This window comes from Fistularia commersonii, chromosome 19 (genome assembly GCF_037954325.1).
Source record: "Fistularia commersonii isolate RoL2024-O1a breed Wild chromosome 19, RoL_Fcom_v1.0, whole genome shotgun sequence".
In the NCBI taxonomy this organism is placed as follows: Eukaryota; Metazoa; Chordata; class Actinopteri; order Syngnathiformes; family Fistulariidae; genus Fistularia; species Fistularia commersonii.
Window position 1 is genome coordinate 16,878,157 of NC_141302.1, and position 19,898 is coordinate 16,898,054.

Genomic DNA, 19,898 nt, shown 5'->3' on the forward strand with positions numbered 1-19,898 from the left:
TGCCAACCAACTCTATCAATAGTCTTAACAATATAAATTAAACAAAGCATTACTGAATCAAACCCCCGCAACCCTGAGTGCAGGATAAGTGGCAGAAGACGGATGGGTGGATTACCGAATTAACTGGTAATAATTACCTAAGCTCAAACAAAGAGAATACCCAAATTCCTGCAAAACACCGAATACATGGAGAGAAAGAAACAACTTTTCACATTACCTCATAAAGGTGCACACTACAAACATTTGAAATCACTGGAAGGTCACATAGGTGGCAGTCAAAATGGAATAGTGTAAATTTGGAAGAGTGTAAATTTGACCCCAATGTGTCATTTCAGGTAAGAGTTAGTGATAGGATTCAGACTATAAATTGACAAGTGACAAGCAAAGACTATGACAAGCTGAAAATGAAATGAAACAAAAATCCTGGAAAAAAAACTGTTGATTACAGATGCTCGACAATGCCTGGCCTTCAGAAAACAAATCACAGACACATCGACAGGTTCTATTCTGAAGAGCAATTTGAATGTAAACAGACAGGAAGCACATCTGAGCAGCGCTGGCTGTGGCACAGTGTGTTGGGTGACAGAGGGTGAGCGAAGAGGAGGAAGCCCTTTCGACTAATCTCCCAGGATGATCTTACTTGCATTCTGAACAGTGTGCTCACATTGGGACTACCTGGAACACATAAACAAGTCATCCATGGTCCAATGTTCTGTGAATGGGCCTGAATTCAGAAAGATTCAAATCCAGCATCTCAGACTGGGCTCATTTCAAGACTTACAGCTGTAATGTCTGCATTATACATCAAACAAAGCTGCTGAGCTACTACTGTCGGCTATCTAAAAAGGTATTTACATAATCACATGACGACATCAACAGTGAACTCAGATATCCTCAAACAAGAATATCTCATCAAAGTCTTGGTTGAAAAAGAAGAGTCAACACAAAATTCCTGTCAGCATCAGGTATCTCAACTCGTACAAATCATTGCTTGTTTTGAACAAATGAGTAAATAAAAATAATTAACTAAAACTCATTCATTTATCATAAATACCACTTCTCCTGCACTCTGTTGGGATGCTAAACCCCATCCTTGCAATCTTTGGGTATAAGGCACAGTACACCCATGGACCAGTCAGAAGTTGTTCGTAGATTTGTCTAAAGCCTGAAAAACAAGCCAGTATCCATACTGCTCAAAAAAATAAAGGGAACACTTCAACAACACAATGTAACTCCAAGGCAATCACACTTCTGTGAAATCACAGTGTCCACTCAGGAAGCAACACAGATTCATTTTGACTTGTTTTAAGGACATTACATCAAAGTTGGATCAGCCTGGAGTTTGTTTTTACACTTTAATTTTGAGTGTGATTCCTAATCCAGACCTCCATGGTTGATACAATTGATTTCCATTGATAATTTTTGTGTGATTTTGTTGTCAGCACATTCAACTGTGTAAAGAGCAAAGTATTTCATAAGAATATTTCATTCATTTAGATCTAGGATGTGTTTTTTAAGTGTTCCCTTTATTTTTTTGAGCATTGTATTTAAGCCTGTCCCAAGCCCAAGAGTGTAGCCAGATACCATATGATGGTGGTTTTTGGGATGAATCTGGTGAAAAGATGAAGAAGACAATGGCAGAGCAGACGACAAGGTGGTGGATGCTGAAAAAGGAGGAGTGCTGAAGTGCAGGAGTAGATCCAGAGAAAGAGGTTAGCAAAGAAGAATTGGGATATTGAGGACTGAAGAGAGCAGACAAGAGTTCAGGGAGATCCAGGGCAAGGTAAAGATAGAGGTAGCAAAGGCAAAACAAAGGGCGTACGATGACCTGTATGCTTGATTGGACGGTAAAGAGGGAGAGAATGATCAATACAGGTTGGTGAAACAGAGAGATAAAGATGGGAAGGGTGTACAACAGGTCCGGGTGATATAGGATAGAGGGAAATGTATTGACAGATGCTAGAAAAGTGATGGAAATAAGGAAAGAGTACTTTGAAGAGTTGATGAATGTGGAAAATGAAAGAGAAGCAAGGGTAGAAGAGGTGAGTGTGGTAGACCACAAAGTAGCAGAGATCAGTAAAAGTGAAGTGAGGAAAGCACTGAAGAGGATGAAGGGTGGAAAGGCATTTGGTCCTGATGATGTCTGTGGAGGTGTGGAAGCAGTAGAGTTTCTCACTAGATTACTCAACAGGGTCTTAAAGAGTGAGAAGATGCCTGAAGAATGGAGACAAAGTGTGATGGTGTCCATTTTTAAGAATAAAGTGGATGTTGTGGCAACTACAGAGGGATAAAGTTGATGAGCCATACAATGAAGTTATGGAAAAGCATAGAAGAAACTAGACTGAGAGCAGAAGTCAGCATTTGTGAGCAGCAAGCAGTATGACTTCATGCCTAGAAGGAGTACTAAAGATGCAGTATTTGCGTTGAGAATGCTAATAGAGAAGTACAGAGAAGGACAGGGGGAGCTGCATTTTGTTTTTGTAGACCTAGAAAAAGCATCACAGGGTGCCAAGAGAGGTTCTCTGGTATTGTATGAGGAAATCCTGAATGGGAGAGAAGTATGTTAGACTGGTGCATGACATGTATGCTAACGGTGAGACAGTGCTGCGGTGTGCTGTAGGGATAACAGAGAAGTTCAAGATGGAGGTGAGACTCCATCAGGGATCAGCTCTGAGCTCCTTTTTGTTTGCAATGGTGATAGACAGGCTGACAGATAGGGTTAGACAGAAATCTCCATGGACCATGATGTTTCCAGATGACATTGTGATCTGTAGTGAAATGCAGCCACAGGGCGGTACTGGCCTATGTCTCTCCAAGCCTGCCTTGGGGGGGGCACGGAGCAGTGTCTCCCTGTGCTGGTCCCAAGCCCGGATAAATGCAGAGGGTTGCGTCAGGAAGGGCATCCGGCGTAAAACTTTTGCCAAAACCAAACATGCGAGTCAACCATAACTATACCATACCGGATCGGTCGCGGACCAGGTTAACAACGACCGCCATTGGTACTGATGACCTACAGGGTACTAATGGAAATTGGGCTACTGTGGGTCGAAGAACAGCAAGAAGGAGAGGAGGAGTGCGTGTTTGGAAACAGAGAGAGAGGAGGAAAGGAATGAGCCTGGGACTGAGAGCAGGGACTTTGAATTTTGGGACTATGACAGGAAAAGGTAGAGTTGGTCGACATGATGCAGAGAAGGAAGGTGGATATACTGTGTATCCAGGAGACCAGGTGGAAAGGTAGTAAAGCTAGAAGCTTAGGAGCAGGCTTTAAGTTGTACTATTATGGTACTGACAAGAAGAGAAATGGAGTAGGAGTTATCTTGAAGGAGGAGTTTGTAAGGAACGTCCCAGAGGTGAAAAGAATATCAGATAGACTTATGAGTCTGAAACTGGAAATTGAAGGTGTGATGCTCAACGTTGTTAGTGGCTATGCCCCACAGGTGGGATCTGAATCTGAAGAGAAGGAGAAGTTCTGGAATGAGTTAGATGAAGTGATGCAGAATATTCCCAGAAATGAGAGAGTGGTCATTGGTGCAGACTTCAATGGACATGTTGGTGAAGGTAATAGAGGGGATGAAGAAGTGATGGGCAGATTTGGTATCCAGGATAGGAATGCAGAGGGACAGATGGTGGTAGGTTTTGCAAAAAGGATGGAAATGGCTGTGGTGAATACCTTTTTCCAGAAAAAAACAGGAACATAGGGTAACTTATAAGAGCGGAGGTAGGAGCACGCAGCTAGACTACATCTTGTATAGACAAGGTAACCTGAAAGAGATCAGTGACTGCAAAGTAGTTGTAGGTGAGAGTGTCGCCAGACAGCATAGGATGGTGGTTTGTGGGATGACTCTGTTGACAAGGAAGATGAAGAGGACAAAGGCAGAGCAGAGGACAAAGTGGTGGAAGCTGAAAAGGGAGGAGTGTTGCATGGTTTTCAGGGAGGAATTGAGAAAGGGTCTGGGTGGTCAGGGTGAGCTTCCAGATGATTGGACAACTACAGCTAGTGTTATCAGGGAGACAGGTAGAAGAGTACTTGGTGTGTCATCTGGAAGGAAAGTAGATAAGGAGACTTGGTGGTGGAATGAGGAAGTGCAGGAGTGTATACAGAGAAAGCGATTAGCGAAGAAGAAGTGGGATACTGAGAGGACTGAAGAGAACAGACAGGAGTTCAGGGAGATGCGGCGAATGGTAAAGATAGAGGTAGCAAAGGCAAAACAAAGGGCGTACGATGACTTGTACGCTCGGTTGGATAGTAAGGAGGGTGAGAATGATCTATACAGGTTGGCGAAACAGAGAGATAAAGATGGAAAGGATGTACAACAGGTCCGGGTGATTAAGGACAGAGAGGGAATTGTATTGACAGATGCTAGAAGAGTGATGGGAAGATGGAAAGAGTACTTTGAAGAGCTGATGAATGTGGAAAATGAAAGAGGGGCAAGGGTAGAAGAGGTGACTGTTGTAGACCACAAAGTAGCACAAATTAGTAAAAGTGAAGTGAGGAAGGCATTGAAGAGGATGAAGAGTGGAAAAGCAGTTGGTCCTGATGATATACCTGTGGAGGTGTGGAAGTGTCTAGGAGAGACAGTGGTAGATTTTCTGACTAGAGTATTCAACAGGATCTTAGAGAGTGAGAAGATGCCTGAAGAATGGAGACAAAGTGTGATGGTGCCTATTTTTAAGAATAAAGGGGATGTGCAGAATTGTGGCAACTATAGAGGGATAAAGTTGATGAGCCATACAATGAAGTTATGGGAAAGAGTAGTGGAAACTAGACTGAGAGCAGAAGTCAGCATCTATGAACAGCAGTATGGCTTCATGCCTAGAAAGAGTACTACAGATGCAGTATTTGCGTTGAGAATGCTAATAGAAAAGTACAGAGAAGGCCAGAGGGAGCTGCATTGTGTTTTTGTAGACCTAGAAAAAGCATATGACAGGGTGCCAAGAGAGGAGCTCTGTTATTGTATGAGGAAGTCTGGAGTGGCAGAGAAGTATGTTAGACTGGTGCAGGACATGTATGCTAGCTGTGAGACACTGGTACGGTGTGCTGTAGGGGTAACAGAGAAGTTCAAGGTGGAGGTGGCACTCCATCAGGGATCAGCTCTGAGCCCCTTCTTGTTCGCAATGGTGATGGATAGGCTGACAGATGAGGTTAGACAGGAATCCCCATGGACCATGATGTTTGCGGATGACATTGTGATCTGTAGTGGGAGCAGAAAACAGGTAGAGGAAAATCTAGAGAGGTGGAGGTATGCTCTGGAAAGGAGAGGAATGAAAGTAAGACAGAATATATGTGTGTGAATGAGAGGAACTCGGGTGGAACGGTGAGGCTACAGGGAGTGGAGATCAAGAAACTGGAGGATTTCAGGTACTTAGGGTCAACAGTCCAGAGCAACGGAGAGTGCGGAAAAGAGGTGAAGAGACGGGTCCAAGCAGGTTGGAATGGGTGGAGAAAAGTGTCAGGGGTACTATGTGATAGAAGACTTTCAGCCAGAATAAAAGGAAAGGTGTACAAGACAGTGGTGAGACCAGCGATGATGTATGGACTAGAAACTGTTACAATGACCAAAAGACAGCAGGCAGAACTAGAGGTTGCAGAGATGAAGATGTTGAGGTTCTCTTTGGGAGTGACCAGGATGGATAGGATCAGGAACGAGTCTCACATGTTCGATGTTTTGGAGAGAAGGTCAGAGAAGCCAGACTGAGATGGTTCAGTCATGTACAGAGGAGGGATAGAGAATATATTGGTAGACGGATGCTGGAATTGGAGCTGCCAGGCAAGAGGTCTCGAGGAAGACCAAAGAGAAGATTTATGGATGTAGTGAGAGAGGATAGGAAGGCAGTTGGTGTGAGAGAGGAGAATACAGAGAATAGGGTTAGATGGAGAAAGTTGACTCGCTGTGGCGACCCCTGACGGGAAAAGCCGAAAGAAGAAGAATTGTGATCTGTAGTGAGAGCAGAGGCTGAGGAGAATCTAGAGAGGTGGAGGTATGCGCTGGAAAGGAGAGGAATGAAGGTTAGTAGCAGCAAGACAGGGTATGTATTTGTGATTAAGAAGAACCCGGGTGGAATGGTGAGGTGACAGGAAGTGAAGATCGAGAAGTTGGAGTATTTAAAGTACTTGGGGTCAACAGTCCAGAGCAGTGACGGGTGTGAAAAAGAGGCGAAGAGACGGGTTCAAGCAGATTGGAATGAATGAAGAAAAGTGTCTGGGGTGGGGTGTGAAAAAGAGAATCTGTGAGACGATGGTGAGACCAGCAACATTGGATGGTTTAAAGACTGTCATTAAAGAAGGCTGGAAGCAGAGCTGTAGGTAGCATCGATGAAGATGTGATTCTCTTTTGGAGTGACAAGAATGATTGGGATCAGGAATGAATCCGTCAGAGCCACAGCACATGTTAGATGTGCTGGAGAGAAGGCCAGACCCAGAGTTTGGTAATGTACAGAGGAGGGATAGTGAATGTATTGGCAGAAGGATGCTGGGGCTGAATGTTGTGAAAGAGGACATGAATTTAGTTGATGTGACAGAAGAGGATAGAGAGAATAGAATTAGATGGAGAAGGTGAATTCACTGTGATGACCCCTGAAGGGAAAAGCCCAAATTGCAAGAGAATCAGCATAACGTGAGTTGATGAACAGAAAACCATTTCTTATTTTTTTTAACTAAATGGAATATGAGATATGTGAATAGATCCAAAATCACCTATGTTAACTAAAAAAGGGCAAGAAATTACATTTCAAAATTTGCAGGATTAAAACTGAAAATATCCTCTTAATTAAAGATTAATAGTTAAGAGATGCTTAGGTTTAAACTGCCAGGCAAGAGCCTAGAGGAAGACCAAAGAATAGATTTATGGATGGAGTTGAAACAGGTGTGAGAGAAGAGGATGCAGAAGTGGGTTTGATGGAAGCCGGTGATTCACTTTGGTAACCCTTGAAAGGACCAGCAAAAAGGAAAAGAAGAATTATTTAGAAATTCTAGTTCAGAAAGTGAAGAAAAATACGCAAACAGGTTGCAATGACTGGCGAAACATGTCAGGTGGGATGTGCAATAGAAGAGTATTAGCAAGAATTAAAGGAGTGAAAATAGGAATGTTGCATGACTTATAGATAGCAATGTTATCTGGTTTAGAGAAAATACAGAATGCAGAGCTGGAGGTGGGTGAGACAAAGTTCAACTTGGGAGGGAGGAAGATGGATAGGATCAGGAATGATTCCATCAGAGGGATAGCAAATGTTAAATGTTTTGGAGATAAGGTTAGAGAGGCCAGACTGATCTGGTTCATGTATATGTTGTAAATATACTGCTCAAAAAATAAAGGGAACACTTGAACAACACAATGTAAATCCAAGGCAATCACACTTCAGTGAAATCATAGTGTCCACTCAGGAAGCAACACAGATTCATTTTGACTTGTTTTAAGGACATTACATCAAAGTTGGAACAGCCTGGAGTTTGTTTTTACACTTTAATTTTGAGTGTGATTCCTAATCCAGACCTCCATGGTTGATACAATTGATTTCCATTGATAATTTTTGTGTGATTTTGTTGTCAGCACATTCAACTGTGTAAAGAGCAAAGTATTTCATAAGAATATTTCATTCATTTAGATCTAGGATGTGTTTTTTAAGTGTTCCCTTTATTTTTTTGAGCAGTGTATATTAGTAGAAAGATACTGAGGTTGGAAGTCCCTGGCAGGGGGATTATGGGAAGACCCAAGAGAATATTTATAGATGTAGTCAAAAAAGACATGGAGTTAGGTAGTATGGAGAGAGGCTGCAGATAAGAATCAGGATAGATGGAATCAGCTGAGAGGAAATAATTTGAAATGTATCTCAAAAAATCTGAAAGAAAATTACCCAAATGTGAGTGGGACACTATCTAGCAACAACAGTAAATAGATTCACATACAGATACATACAATTATATTGAAACTTCACTTCACAAGCCCAACAATTGAACACAAGATGCAGAAATGGCTAACAGGGCCTAAGCAACCAGTCCCTGAGCTCAGTGGACCATGCGCAAATGTAGAGACTCTTAATATGTAGACCTGAGGTCAGTGACCTAAAATGTTTTCACATTGGCCTTGTGAACTACACAAATGGAGTCCTACCTAGCATTTACAAGACAATGTTGGAAATGAAAAAGCCACAAAACTTCATGTCATGTAAAAACTTAAAATTAACTTTACCGAGCTAGACAAGTATATAGGTGTCATCATGGAGGAACTTCTTTGCCTGACTGGCTTGTATCATAAAACTGTTAACTACAGCAGATTTCTGTCATCAGTTCCAACCAAAAAGAGGTAATACTGACATGCTCAAAATTATCTATGTCATTGCGCTGGACAATGATTACTTAAAACTTAAATATTGGTACATTGTGAATACTAAAGGATTTGATCAATGAGCCATTGCAAAATCTGTCATTTCGTTCAGCATGATCAATGAATTTTTATTTGAATGCCATGCAGCTTTTCAAGTAAGGTTTGCAAACAATTTGAATTGAATTTAAAGGTCACAGTGAAAAATTCAGTAAAAAGCATGATTTGTGAGGGAAGTTGACCCGACGGCCTGCTTAAAACCTTATAGGACAGCTCTGACACCATCGGTGTGTGAGTACCCATGTGAATGAGTGAAAGGACTCTAGTCTTAAGTGCCCCTCAAGAGATGCACTGTATGAGTAGAGGCCATTTCCAACCCTCAGTGAAGGTCACTGTAAATAATATGTAAATTGGCCAACTAAATGATATATAGGGCCAACTCATTTGGGGTTATAGTAATTTGACCTTTGATATGATGTACTGAAGTAATAATATTTCCAATTTTTGGCTTGTGGTATTTTAGAATGCTTATTGAAAATCATTAGAACAGATGAAAATTAACTTTCACCTGATAAATTTTCCTAGCTATTTAAGCAATTAAATTAACACAACACCTACTGCTTTGCAAAAGCTTAATAATTCCTCTACAATAAATTGAATCAATTTTACCTCAAGTATGTTCCAAAATCAGATACTTCAGGAAATATATTCCATTATTACAGTTTATCTATTGTTTGAGGTACAGCTTTGTTGCTCTAGCAGAATAGGAACATTATATTTAAACACAATAACGTATTCACAATCGAATCTGCAATGATTGATCCAAACATCAATTTAACTCTTACACTCCTGTTTATCTTTCTTTAGAGGACAAAGGGGCAGAAAATGGTGAGTTTGGTCGGATAGCGGATGAAATAAAAGTGGAACACATAATTTAGACTTATGTGGCCAACATTTGAACACTGTGTGTGTGCGTGTGTGTGCGTGTGTGTGTTAGTGGGGCAAACAGGTTTGAGGCGGCTTAAATTTGACTATGGAGACAACCCGGGACTAGAACACAAGATCTACATACACATTATGAGGCAGGTTGGTAAAGATGGAGTCCTCCTTGGGTAGGCTGTCACTTTATGTTAATAACGGAGTGATGAGCCAGACAATGTGAAAACAGGGGGATGCAACATATGGTTTAATTGAAAGAAAATTTTGACGAGGCTGCTTGCAACACATTTTGGTTGAATATTTTGACCAAATAGCCTCGAGTCTCACATGTGAGCCACTGGTGCGCTAATCCAGCCTTCTGATGCCCCTTAAGCTTCCGGCTGTGCTCCCCGAGGGGCCGTCTCGGCAACCTCGGCCACCCCTCGGTGAGGTAGGTCACCGTTTTCGGTGGGGTCACGGATGACTGTTCAGCTCAATGTTTCGATTTCTGTCACCACAATAATGGTGACTTTGGGAGGGAAAGTGTTGATATGGCAACCCGCCGTATCTCCATTTCATAAACAACTAAAAAGAGCTCCTCGATTGCGCGTAAACTGATGAAAGCCACCGCCGCTCTGCAGTTCCTCGGAAATGCGGGGTATATCATAGAGCACCAATTGCTACGATCGACAAATAATGTCACATTGGTAACAAGTTCGTGTTAACTCATCGCTGGGAGTTTTTATTTCATGTTTTGCCCAATAATTAAATTTCGTGCGTTTTGACTGTGATAAAAGATTGTGCTTTTTGGTTTTGGCGTTTCCTTTACAGCCGGCGTCCGTGTGTATGTTCCAAAGGGTTTCCAATGGTTTGGGATAGAAGTGCTAACTGGCAACCTGCGGGTGATACTTAGTATTCCTTAATGACAGTGTAACTAACGCACAACGACAGTTAGCCAGCGCGGCTAGCAACTGTTAAGTTAAATGACGGACAAACGAATTAAGTGAAGTGAACCCACAGGACCAGCACGGCTAGCCTGCCACTTTGGATATTGACCAGGCGTCGCGTTCCATTAGTTGGTATGCTTATCTCGGCGGCTAACGCTAACTAGCGCTGCGGTCGCATCCACTCGGGACAAGAAGTCGGTTTTCGGCTGGTCTGTTCTATATCCCGAGCCAACGCAGTGTCGCGACAACTCATCACAACGGGGAATAAATGTTGCTTTCAATTCAAACTTTCAAAAAAGCTTCACACTCGAAAGCCGCTCACTATTCGGCTGGTTATTTGAATATGCCCCTTTTCTGCTTTACAACTTCATATTCTCTTAAAGTGGAGCAAGCTAGCTGTATTAAATTTGCACCGGGTTAAGAACTATTTCCGGGTGATCCCGCTGAAGTTATAATGTCGCGGTCATGATCGGCTAGAAGTCGGCTATCGCTGTAAGGCGTTTTAGCAGATTCGACGTTCATCACAGCGTTAATGGGAGCACGTAAGGAAGCCAAGAAGGGGCTAACGCTGGTTAGCAGCTAATCGAACAGACAGCTAGCAGCTACCTAGCTAGCTAGCTGCTGCCGAATCGAACAATCACGTTGTGGGGGGGTGTCTTAAAAAGGTAAAACATTTCCTACCTCCGACTCGGTACATGTTAGCCGCCATTCTCTCGTAGCCTCGATTGAAATGTGTCCCAGGGTGAACCCCGTTTAGGCAGAAAAAGGTCGATGGGGTCCGTTTTATTCCTTCATTTATCGCAGACACCCCCACCGCGAAACAAAGCCGGCTCCGGGCGCTACGAGCCGAGCGATGGCGGGTAAAAAAAGTTGAAAGTTTCCGTCAGTAACGTTCCGGAGATTAATCCAAAGGCTTAAGAGTCTTTGTTTTGGTCCTTACGGCGACCTTCTTCTTCTCTTCCTCACTCGCTCACTCATTCACAAACGGCTAGCCAGTCTCTTACTCTACTCTTCCTCCCATCCTCCGCTCCCAGCTTCATCCTCCTCTTCTTCACCTCCGCTCAGTTAAGCGCGCGCGCACGCAATCGCACACCGCGATCACACTCGGCAGTCCCCTCGGCTCGTGCGGACGCGTCATCTTCGGAGACGCTCGGCAATTTCCGGTGCCTGGCATTTACGAACGCTTGGAGTGCTAGAAATAACAGCATTCATCCAAGCAAAATGAAAATACAAAACGTAAACAAGAATAAAGCATTTGGGTAGATGTGTTTTTTATGTTTGTTTCAAAAGGGTAAAATTATAAGTCATCATATGGGATAGACAATGAAGTTTTAATTGCTTCACGATCTCTCTATCTACCTAAATAATTGAATAAATGTGTGCAAAAATATGATGGAAATATCACAAAAATACCCCACTCTTCCTTCATTTTCTTGCAATGGCGTCGTCATTGCCTTTCTTAGTGTCACTGGGAAGTATTGTATTCTTTAAAGCGACTCAATGGATAAATAAATAAATACCCAATGATATTTGGGCACATTTTCAACTCTGCATAATTTGGGAAAAATTGCCCCGAATGATTGAGTGAGTAAATGGTTGTTTGACTATATATGTGGCCCTGCAATTGACTGCCGACCAGTCCAAGGTATACCCCGCTTCTCAACAGCTGGGACAGGCTGTACGCTGTATGCTCCTGGTAGGGTCACCAAAGGCAAAAAGGTCCTAGGTGTTGGACCGCACAAAGTGCAATGAAGAATGTCCCCTATGACAAATAAAGACCATGGACCTGGTTTTTCTTCACGGGTGTCCTGGGCAGCCCTCCAGAGATGGGCCCAGGGCCGGGGCTTGACAGTGAGTGTCTGCTGGCTCGTCCTGCACCCTCAGGTACAGGGAAGGACAGCGTGAACCCCCTGTCCCATGGACTCACCATCCATGGGAAGGCCAGGGAGATCGGGCGTGGAGTGAAATGGGTGCTGGGGTCTGGGAGAAGTCTCCTTAAGAGAGGGACTCCAGCGTTTTGTTGGAGGACTTCAGCACTCACCTTGGCAGCGACAGTGAGACCTGGAAGGATCTCCCCTTTCCCCCAAGTCACAACCTAAACAATGCTTTGTTAGTCGTCTTGATTTCCTGTCATGGACCGTCCATAAACACCATGTCCAGGTGTACTGGCACCAGGACAGCCATGGCCACAGGCTGACCTTGTGGTCATGACGTTGAACTTGTGGCCGCATGTCCCATACACTGGAGTGAGGAGCTGTTAACTGATCACCGCCTGGAGGTGAGCTGAGCTGGCCGCAGGGGAGGGGGAGGATGGCGGCAAGACCTGGCTTGCCCAGGCACAGGATCTGTTGGGAACATCTGGCAGGGTCCATTGTCAGAAGGTGCTTGAGTTGCCACCTCTGGCAGAACTTTTACCATGACCCATGGAGGCCAGGGATACACAGTCTTAGTGGGCCATGTTCCATGTACTTGTTGTTGAAGTGTCTGATAAGGGCCGTCGCCGCAAGGCGGTTGGTGCCTGTCAAGGTGGAGTCCCCCAACCCGTTGGTGTACATCGCAGTGATGGATGTCGTCAAGCAGAAGGAGTCCTATCAGCCCTTTTTGGCCTCTGATGCTCCGGACACAGCTGAGAGGCTAAGTGGAATGTTACTTTGGCAGCTGCACAGGCAAAACTTGGGCGCGGGAGGAGTTTGGTGAGGCTGTGGAGAAGGACTTTCAAATGGGTTTGAGGAGATTGTGGTCCCCTGTCCAGAGGTTCAGGGGCAAGGAGCAATGCATGTTGGGGATGGGAAGCTCCTAATGTTGACTCAAGACGTGGCTAGGGGGAGGGAATATTTCAGAGACCTCCACAATGACAGCAACACGCCCCATAATTAAGAGGCATATCTGGGATTGGGGTTGGGGTCTCCTATCTTTGGGACTGACATGGCTGCGGTGGTTAAAAAGCTCTTTATGGAATGTGAAATGCTGGAATGAGAGTCAGCACCTCAGCACTGGAGCAGCTTAAGTATCTCAGCGCCTTGTTCTGAAGTGAGGGAAGAGTGGAGCAGGAGATGGACAGGCGGATCGTTGCAGTGTCAGGAGTAATGTGGACTCAGCATCAGTCTGCTGTGCTTAAGGAGGTGGGCCGAAAGGTCAAGCTCTCGATTTACCAAGTGGTCTGTGTTCACGAGCAGTGAGAAGTGACTGAAAGAACAAGATCACGGATCCAAGCAACCAGAATGAGTTTCCAACGATGTGTGCCCGGACTCTCCCTCAAAGACAGGCTGAGGAGCCCAGATGCATCCCGAGCAGCCAGGTGAGGAGGCTCAGGCAGAAATGAATCTATATTGTGTTTAAAAAAAAAAGAATTTGCATGTCTTCTGTGTGATTTTGGGGTTGCTGGAAATTTTTTGGATGTGGTTTGGGGTGCAATGCATGTTTTTTTTTACCTGGAATTGGACGGGAACAGTTACTTGTATTGCAGGCTTGTGTGGTGTGGCTGTGGCCAACAGCAGATATTGCTCATTAAACACATGTTTTACCGTCACCCAGGTGTTTCCCTGACTAAAATGCTACAATACTGTGCAAGAAACAAGGACTTTAACAGAATAAAAAAAAGGACAACTGTTTTGTACTCTTATGTCATTTATCCTGAAACAAGCATTGGAAAAACTACTGAAGACCTTTGGAAGACGTCCTAGAAATGTTCCCCTTAACATTCCCCCAAAATTTGGAATAGTCCCTCAGCATCCACCTCAATCCTTCAGAGAACACCACTTGTTGGCCACCTGCTGAAAAGAATGTTCTGTGATGTTCCTACAATGTCAGTTGGTCATGATATACTGTAGTTTAAAAGTGAGGGCAAAGCTCTTCCAGAGAACACTTCCAGAGAACACTTGGGAATTATTGGCAAAACAAATGTAAAAATTTTTACTGCACTGTAAATATGCTAGAGTTTTCATTCCATTTTACACAAAGTTGTGCAAATGTTTTGTTGATGTAAGGGGAATGACTAAATGTTCTCCAAGTGCTCATCAAATGTTGAAAACGCTTTGGGAATCTACGTTTTCATAACATTTAGAGGGAACACCCTGATGAGCCGCCCACCTTTCCACAGTGTTCCAGATACATCCCTACCCTCTCAACGAGCTGCACCAGCAACTGGTTAACATCCTTTACACGAGCAAAAACATTCCCAGAACATCCTGGAAACAAACAACTTTCCCACTGCAAAGCTTTTCAGGCTACATTTAAACACCCCATATAGAGAACTGCACGGGAAGTCTTTTCTCGCATCCTTAAAAGAATGCTTTTGGAGCATTCTCTAAGGCTCTGTAAAGGCACAAGATGTTCAGAATCCATTGAGAAGCTTCCCTCACTACTATCCAGTTTGAATGTGACATTTTCTGTCATTACATTTTAAAAATTTAGAGAAGAGAAACTTTTGTGTTTGTTCTTCATGGGCTAGTTTCCCCCACCCCGTTTTTCCCCTTGGCCCTCTATAGTTTCCCCACGAAGAGAATGAAGTCTTACGTCTGTAATTGAGATGATTCAGAGAGCAGCACTGCCCTCTTCTGCTTTCATATGCACATTACAGTGGTGGAGAATCCCATTACAGAATTATTTTATGACTCGCAGAAATGCAATTTCAATTGAAGAGATCTGTCACAGTCCATGTAAGGCACAAATAATGGCATCTTTGATTGAGACCTGTTGTACTATTTCAAAAGAAAACATTTTCTATGGCAAATTACACAGATTCATTTGTGTTTATTGGCATCAAGCACAACCAAATTAGTGGAGTGGATGAGATCAGTATATATTTTCCAATGTGCATCCTGATAACTTCTGAGTCATTTGAGGAAAAGCTCCAAATATGTTTGAGTCTTTCAGATGAAATGTTGAGAAATTGCTTCCTCAAGGTGGAAATCATACATTTTGGAAAAAACACACCCGCTCTTTTTATATGTTGCTGCCTTTTCCTGTGAAGTGAAATAGCTCATATGAAATGACTTCATTCAATGGTTTAGAGAGAAGTTACAAAGCTGATGCATGTGAACATTTTTGTTTCATAAAATATCAAGAAGCCCAAATAATTTCAAACTCATTTGGAAACAACGCTGAAAGATCAGTATTTGTGAATCCCCTTTGTCTCAGTGGATAGCACAGCCACCTCACAGCACGAAGGCCTTGGTTGGATCTGAGGAGGAGTTTGCAAGCCCTCCCCGGATCTGTGTGGGCCTGTCTCCTGTTTCCTTAAAGAGTCCAAAAACGTGTGGTATGTTAAATCCAAGACACAAAATAGCCCAAAAGTGTGAACAGCGCTACAAAATTCCTTGATTTATATATGTGACCCACATAGAAATTGGTCAGCTGAGCATAGGTTAAGGGTCTACCCCACCTTTCGCCCAATGTCAGTGGAAACGGCAATAGGACAACTGATTTAAGATTATAGTTCTTAATATTTACACAGCCTTAATAAAGCCATTGACTTCTCCGATAGCAATTTATAACTAAAACTAATAGTACCTGAACTCTTAAGAGATCTTTTTTCATGCAGGGGATTATTGAAATTCTGCATTTGGATGTGATTAAAAAAGCCCAATCTACAGTATATCTCTCTTCAGTTTATAGATGAATAGATCCAGTTCTACACTCTCCAGTAAAGGTGAGATGTCACTAAATACTGTTTAACACCAGGGTTGGGACCAACTTGAGGGTCACAAACAGGAGAGCATCTCATAGGGGCACAAAACTATATGGTATGAAAAATAGAAATCACTCAAAATTCTAAATTATAGAAAGTGGCCCATTTTGCGGTTACCGGTATCACATGATTGCCCAGAATGAGCCACAAATCTGTTATTGATGGTCTGCAAAAGACTTCTTAAATATTTATTCATTTTTGCTTGGTTTTAAAATGTTTTTATCCCCCAAGAGCAACTCCACTGATTTTTTCCATACTTATGAGAAATGCCACAAACAAACTATCAAGAACTAATAGGCAAAAAGACCAAAGGCAAAACGCCAAACCTGAAATTTGAATTAATTTATCCAATGAAAAAAAACATCTATGAGGAAAAAAAAAGCTTTGAAATTAGAAATAGAGCAGTTTTACAATGATTGTTAAGAGACAAATACATAAAAATAGAGAAGCCACCTCAAATGGGGAAAATACAGTAAACTCCATTCATTTTGTCGATTCTGTGGTAAAGCACAAATAAACAGATTTCTTTTAATCTTATTATTTTCATACTTTGCTCAACATCCTTTCCCTGTTTAATAATTTATTTGTTTGATATTTTCAAATTTGAGAGGAACTGCTGAAATGATAGAATTTATTAATGACTGGGTGAAAATTGTATTCTTACTGCAAAAATTGTTTAAGAATTAAATGGCCAATAAATTATATTAGTAAACCTCAAAATGATTACCATAAAAAAAGACAAAAAATTATGAATGAACAAAAAAAACACACTAAAGAATACCTAATTGACAATGTATGAATTAATCAGCAAAAATCATGTTTGCACACCTGCTCCTCTAAGTTTGCAAGAAATAAGTCAGAACTTGCATAAACATATGATGCAAGTATTAAAGATAGCTGCGAGAACTGAACTTACAAGAATAAAAAGTTGAAACCAATTCCAATGATTGCCCTTGTGTAGGGGCGAGGAGCCTCGATCGCGTTATGCTTGATGATGATTTGGGCACCCGCAGGTGAGAACACAGACACGATTGTAAAGTTTAAACCAGTCACTCTGGACAAAACACACCGACCCCTGTCACACTGAGCTCCGTGACACTCCACAGAACACCACCTCCTACTGTCATGCTGTGCAAGTATATTACTACAAACAACCCTCCAGAAGAGTAAGTCACCCTTGACATGAATCCAGGTAGTTTTCTGACCAGTAACAGGCCACTGTGCAGTGGCATGCCTGTGTTCTAATTGCAAACACCTTCCCGTTAACGCCCCGTGACTCTCTAGGTGGTGGAGAGCTCTGAGGAGCCGGTGGACAAGGCGGACACCAGACGCTCTCTGCTGCTGGTGTGGCCCGAACCTATCACCCTCCACTGCAAGATGCAAGTATCCTTCCCCCCCATAGAGAGCAGGTGGGAATCCCTGTGGGTGAAGCGGACGTTGGTGACATGGCTGCCGTGACCCTCATACCGGTGGCTGGGAGCCTGGGGGCACACACAGAAGACACAATCAGGAGAAAGTCCAAAAAGGAACGCAATAAATGACTGTTTATTACACCACCATCTAAATACATATGAAAGGCTTCTGAATGGAGCATCTTTTACAAACATCTTACAAAATCTGAGTTAGAAACTATAAGCCAATGAAAGCCAATGAACTAGAAATAACAAAGCAAAGAACTGCTTTGTTCAGAATTGCAATGGCTATTAAAATGATTCATGGAAAAGAACGGTTTTCTAAGGCAGCATGTCCTGTGAGGCTGTCATTATTGTGTTAGACTCCAGGGTGCTCAAGGCGCACAGCCTGATGTGGAAACACAGAACAAGTGTTGAGATTCAGCAGGACTAAGAGTACCTTGAGCTTTGGACAGGGGTACTGGAAGAGGTGGACCTTACAGAAGTCATCAGCCACTGCTACCACCCTCTCACTGTGAGAGCGACACAGTGCATTGATGTCGGTGCCATCAGAGCCCTCCATCCACACACCTGACAACCACACACATAGATACACACACACACACACACACACACACACACACACACACACACACACACACACACACACACACACACACACACACACAGAGTCATGGACACACAGCCAGAGTAAACAGTCAGTGTTTTTGCTGCCTTGATGCGCTAATAAAGCTGGAAAGAAGAAGAACTGGTCGTTGATGAAAATGTTTCAAGATATGCTGCTCCGTGTCCCTAGAAATACTTGACATGCTTGACATCATTTGGCCCATCACTTTTTGGCCCGGGGATACTATATTATTTTCAACCCCACAGCCTGCAAGAGCAGATGACGACCCTAACTATCTTAATTTTGATTTGTGTGGTGTGATTTTGATAACAGTTGAGCAAAACCAAATCCTGAATGGACCTAAATGCTCATATCATGTTTCAAATGCCACTGATCAGCCTTCATACACCACTTCCTGTTCTATTGTAAATCACAGTTTCCTCACCCATGACATGGAAGCCCAGCACGCAGGTGTAAGATGCCCATTCTCTGTCTTTGCTCTCGAAGCGGTTCCTCAGCAGTTTGCAGCCTCCAGCGACATCCCCTGTCAACCCAGCAACCCACCATTACATTAGGGCGGCAGGGAAACACACTATCCCTCCTGATCACTGCCAAGGTCCCATGACTTACAGTAGAGAATCTCATAGTCTCCTGAGTTAGACATGATGTATTTCCCATCTTTGGACCAGTCCAGGTGGGTGATAAAGCTTGAGTGTCCCTGTCCAACCAAAACACATCTGTGTTACTTCAAATACATTCCTCTGAGCCTTAAACCCTTGTTCGGTTTGTATCAGGGACTGCAGGGAAAAGATGGGGTCTCCACAATTGAAATTTAATATAATAATACGTGTTCCATCATAATGATGTTATAGTGTGAAGGAGAATAGGATACAACTGAATAACAACAGGCATTCTGTCCATGTATTCCTGTTGAGAGGGACGCGATGGTGCTCCAAGGTCCAACCTACTGCATTTTTTTGGACGTGGAGGGGGCAGTCTGAGCAGGCTCATTCAGTAGGTGCAAACTCCACACAGAAAGGCCCGCCCTTGCTGTGAAGCGGAAGTGGTAACCGCTGTGCCACCACTACGCGCCCCAAAAAAAGAGGGGAAAAAAAAAAAAAACAACCTCACCCACAGAAACACTACTGAGGACTGATATACCATACATGCATTAAAGAATCAACAGAGCGAGCCTGATAATAAGAGGCAGACTGTTACACAATGAAGATTCAGCAGTCATTTTCTGGACCTTGGGGACATAGAAGACCCCAACACTGGTAGCACAGTTCATATAAAGGCACGTAGGATTTCTCTTAGTCAGACAAGTGGGATGGTACAATGACTGACAATTTAGTAGGTGAGAAGCAACAACTTACAGGCAGCTCTCGCCATAACAGAAAGCCAGTAAGCCAGTGTTTCTAAAATGGAATGTAACTCTGGTGTCTTCTTCAATATGAAGGTCAAAAGAGAGCATCAAAGATTACACCAAGGTTCCAAACAATCTTTCTGAATAACAACGGGATCCAAGGACAGAGATGACGCAATTTCACTGGTCCAGTGATAATCCTTCCAGTCTTGGCGGAGTTCAGAAGCAAGCAGGTTTATGATAAGCAACTCTGAACAAGAACCAACTCTACATGTGTTCACCCATCTTTGCCTAGTGCCATTTAAAGCAAAGCAGTGAATGTTAACTGGACTTGACAAAAGGTAATTTTATTTATCCTTGAGCCAGACTCAGTTTAGCAAAATGTAGATGATTTGAAGAAATAATATTTGATTCGTATGAGCTAACGGTTGACCAAGTTGAGCTGACCAGTGTCTATCTCCAACTGGTATCTCATATACTTGAGGGAATTCTTGAGGATCACGATCAGGTAGTTCATGCATTCTAGCTAATTGTTGACAGACTTAAAGCAAATGGAGAAAAAATCAACATATTTGCGCAACCAAATCACTATTTCAATTAATATTTTATCAATATAAACTTATTTTTGGAATCAAACAAAA

At 42.9% G+C, this 19,898-nt stretch overlaps 2 protein-coding genes across 5 annotated transcripts in view; both read right to left on the reverse strand.

Moving 5' to 3' along the window:
• mta2 (metastasis associated 1 family, member 2) overlaps nt 1-11,266 on the reverse strand; it is a 37,194-nt gene extending 25,928 nt beyond the window's left edge. Inside the window, exon 1 of the mRNA XM_086165505.1 lies at nt 10,865-11,266. Within this exon, the coding sequence (XP_086021631.1) occupies nt 10,865-10,892 (28 nt within the window). The 5' untranslated portion in view covers nt 10,893-11,266. The remainder of the gene's footprint in view (nt 1-10,864) is intronic.
• Nucleotides 11,267-14,963: 3,697 nt separating this feature from the next.
• eml3 (EMAP like 3) overlaps nt 14,964-19,898 on the reverse strand; it is a 59,176-nt gene continuing 54,241 nt past the window's right edge. For 3 of the 4 annotated variants that reach the window (XM_086165598.1, XM_086165596.1, XM_086165597.1), the window contains 4 exons: nt 18,522-18,609; nt 18,337-18,435; nt 17,724-17,854; nt 14,964-17,353 (listed from right to left, as the gene is read on the reverse strand). In XM_086165598.1, the coding sequence (XP_086021724.1) occupies nt 17,153-17,353; nt 17,724-17,854; nt 18,337-18,435; nt 18,522-18,609 (519 nt within the window). In that variant the 3' untranslated portion in view covers nt 14,964-17,152. The remainder of the gene's footprint in view (nt 17,354-17,723; nt 17,855-18,336; nt 18,436-18,521; nt 18,610-19,898) is intronic. The other variant, XR_015107557.1, reaches the window with a different exon arrangement.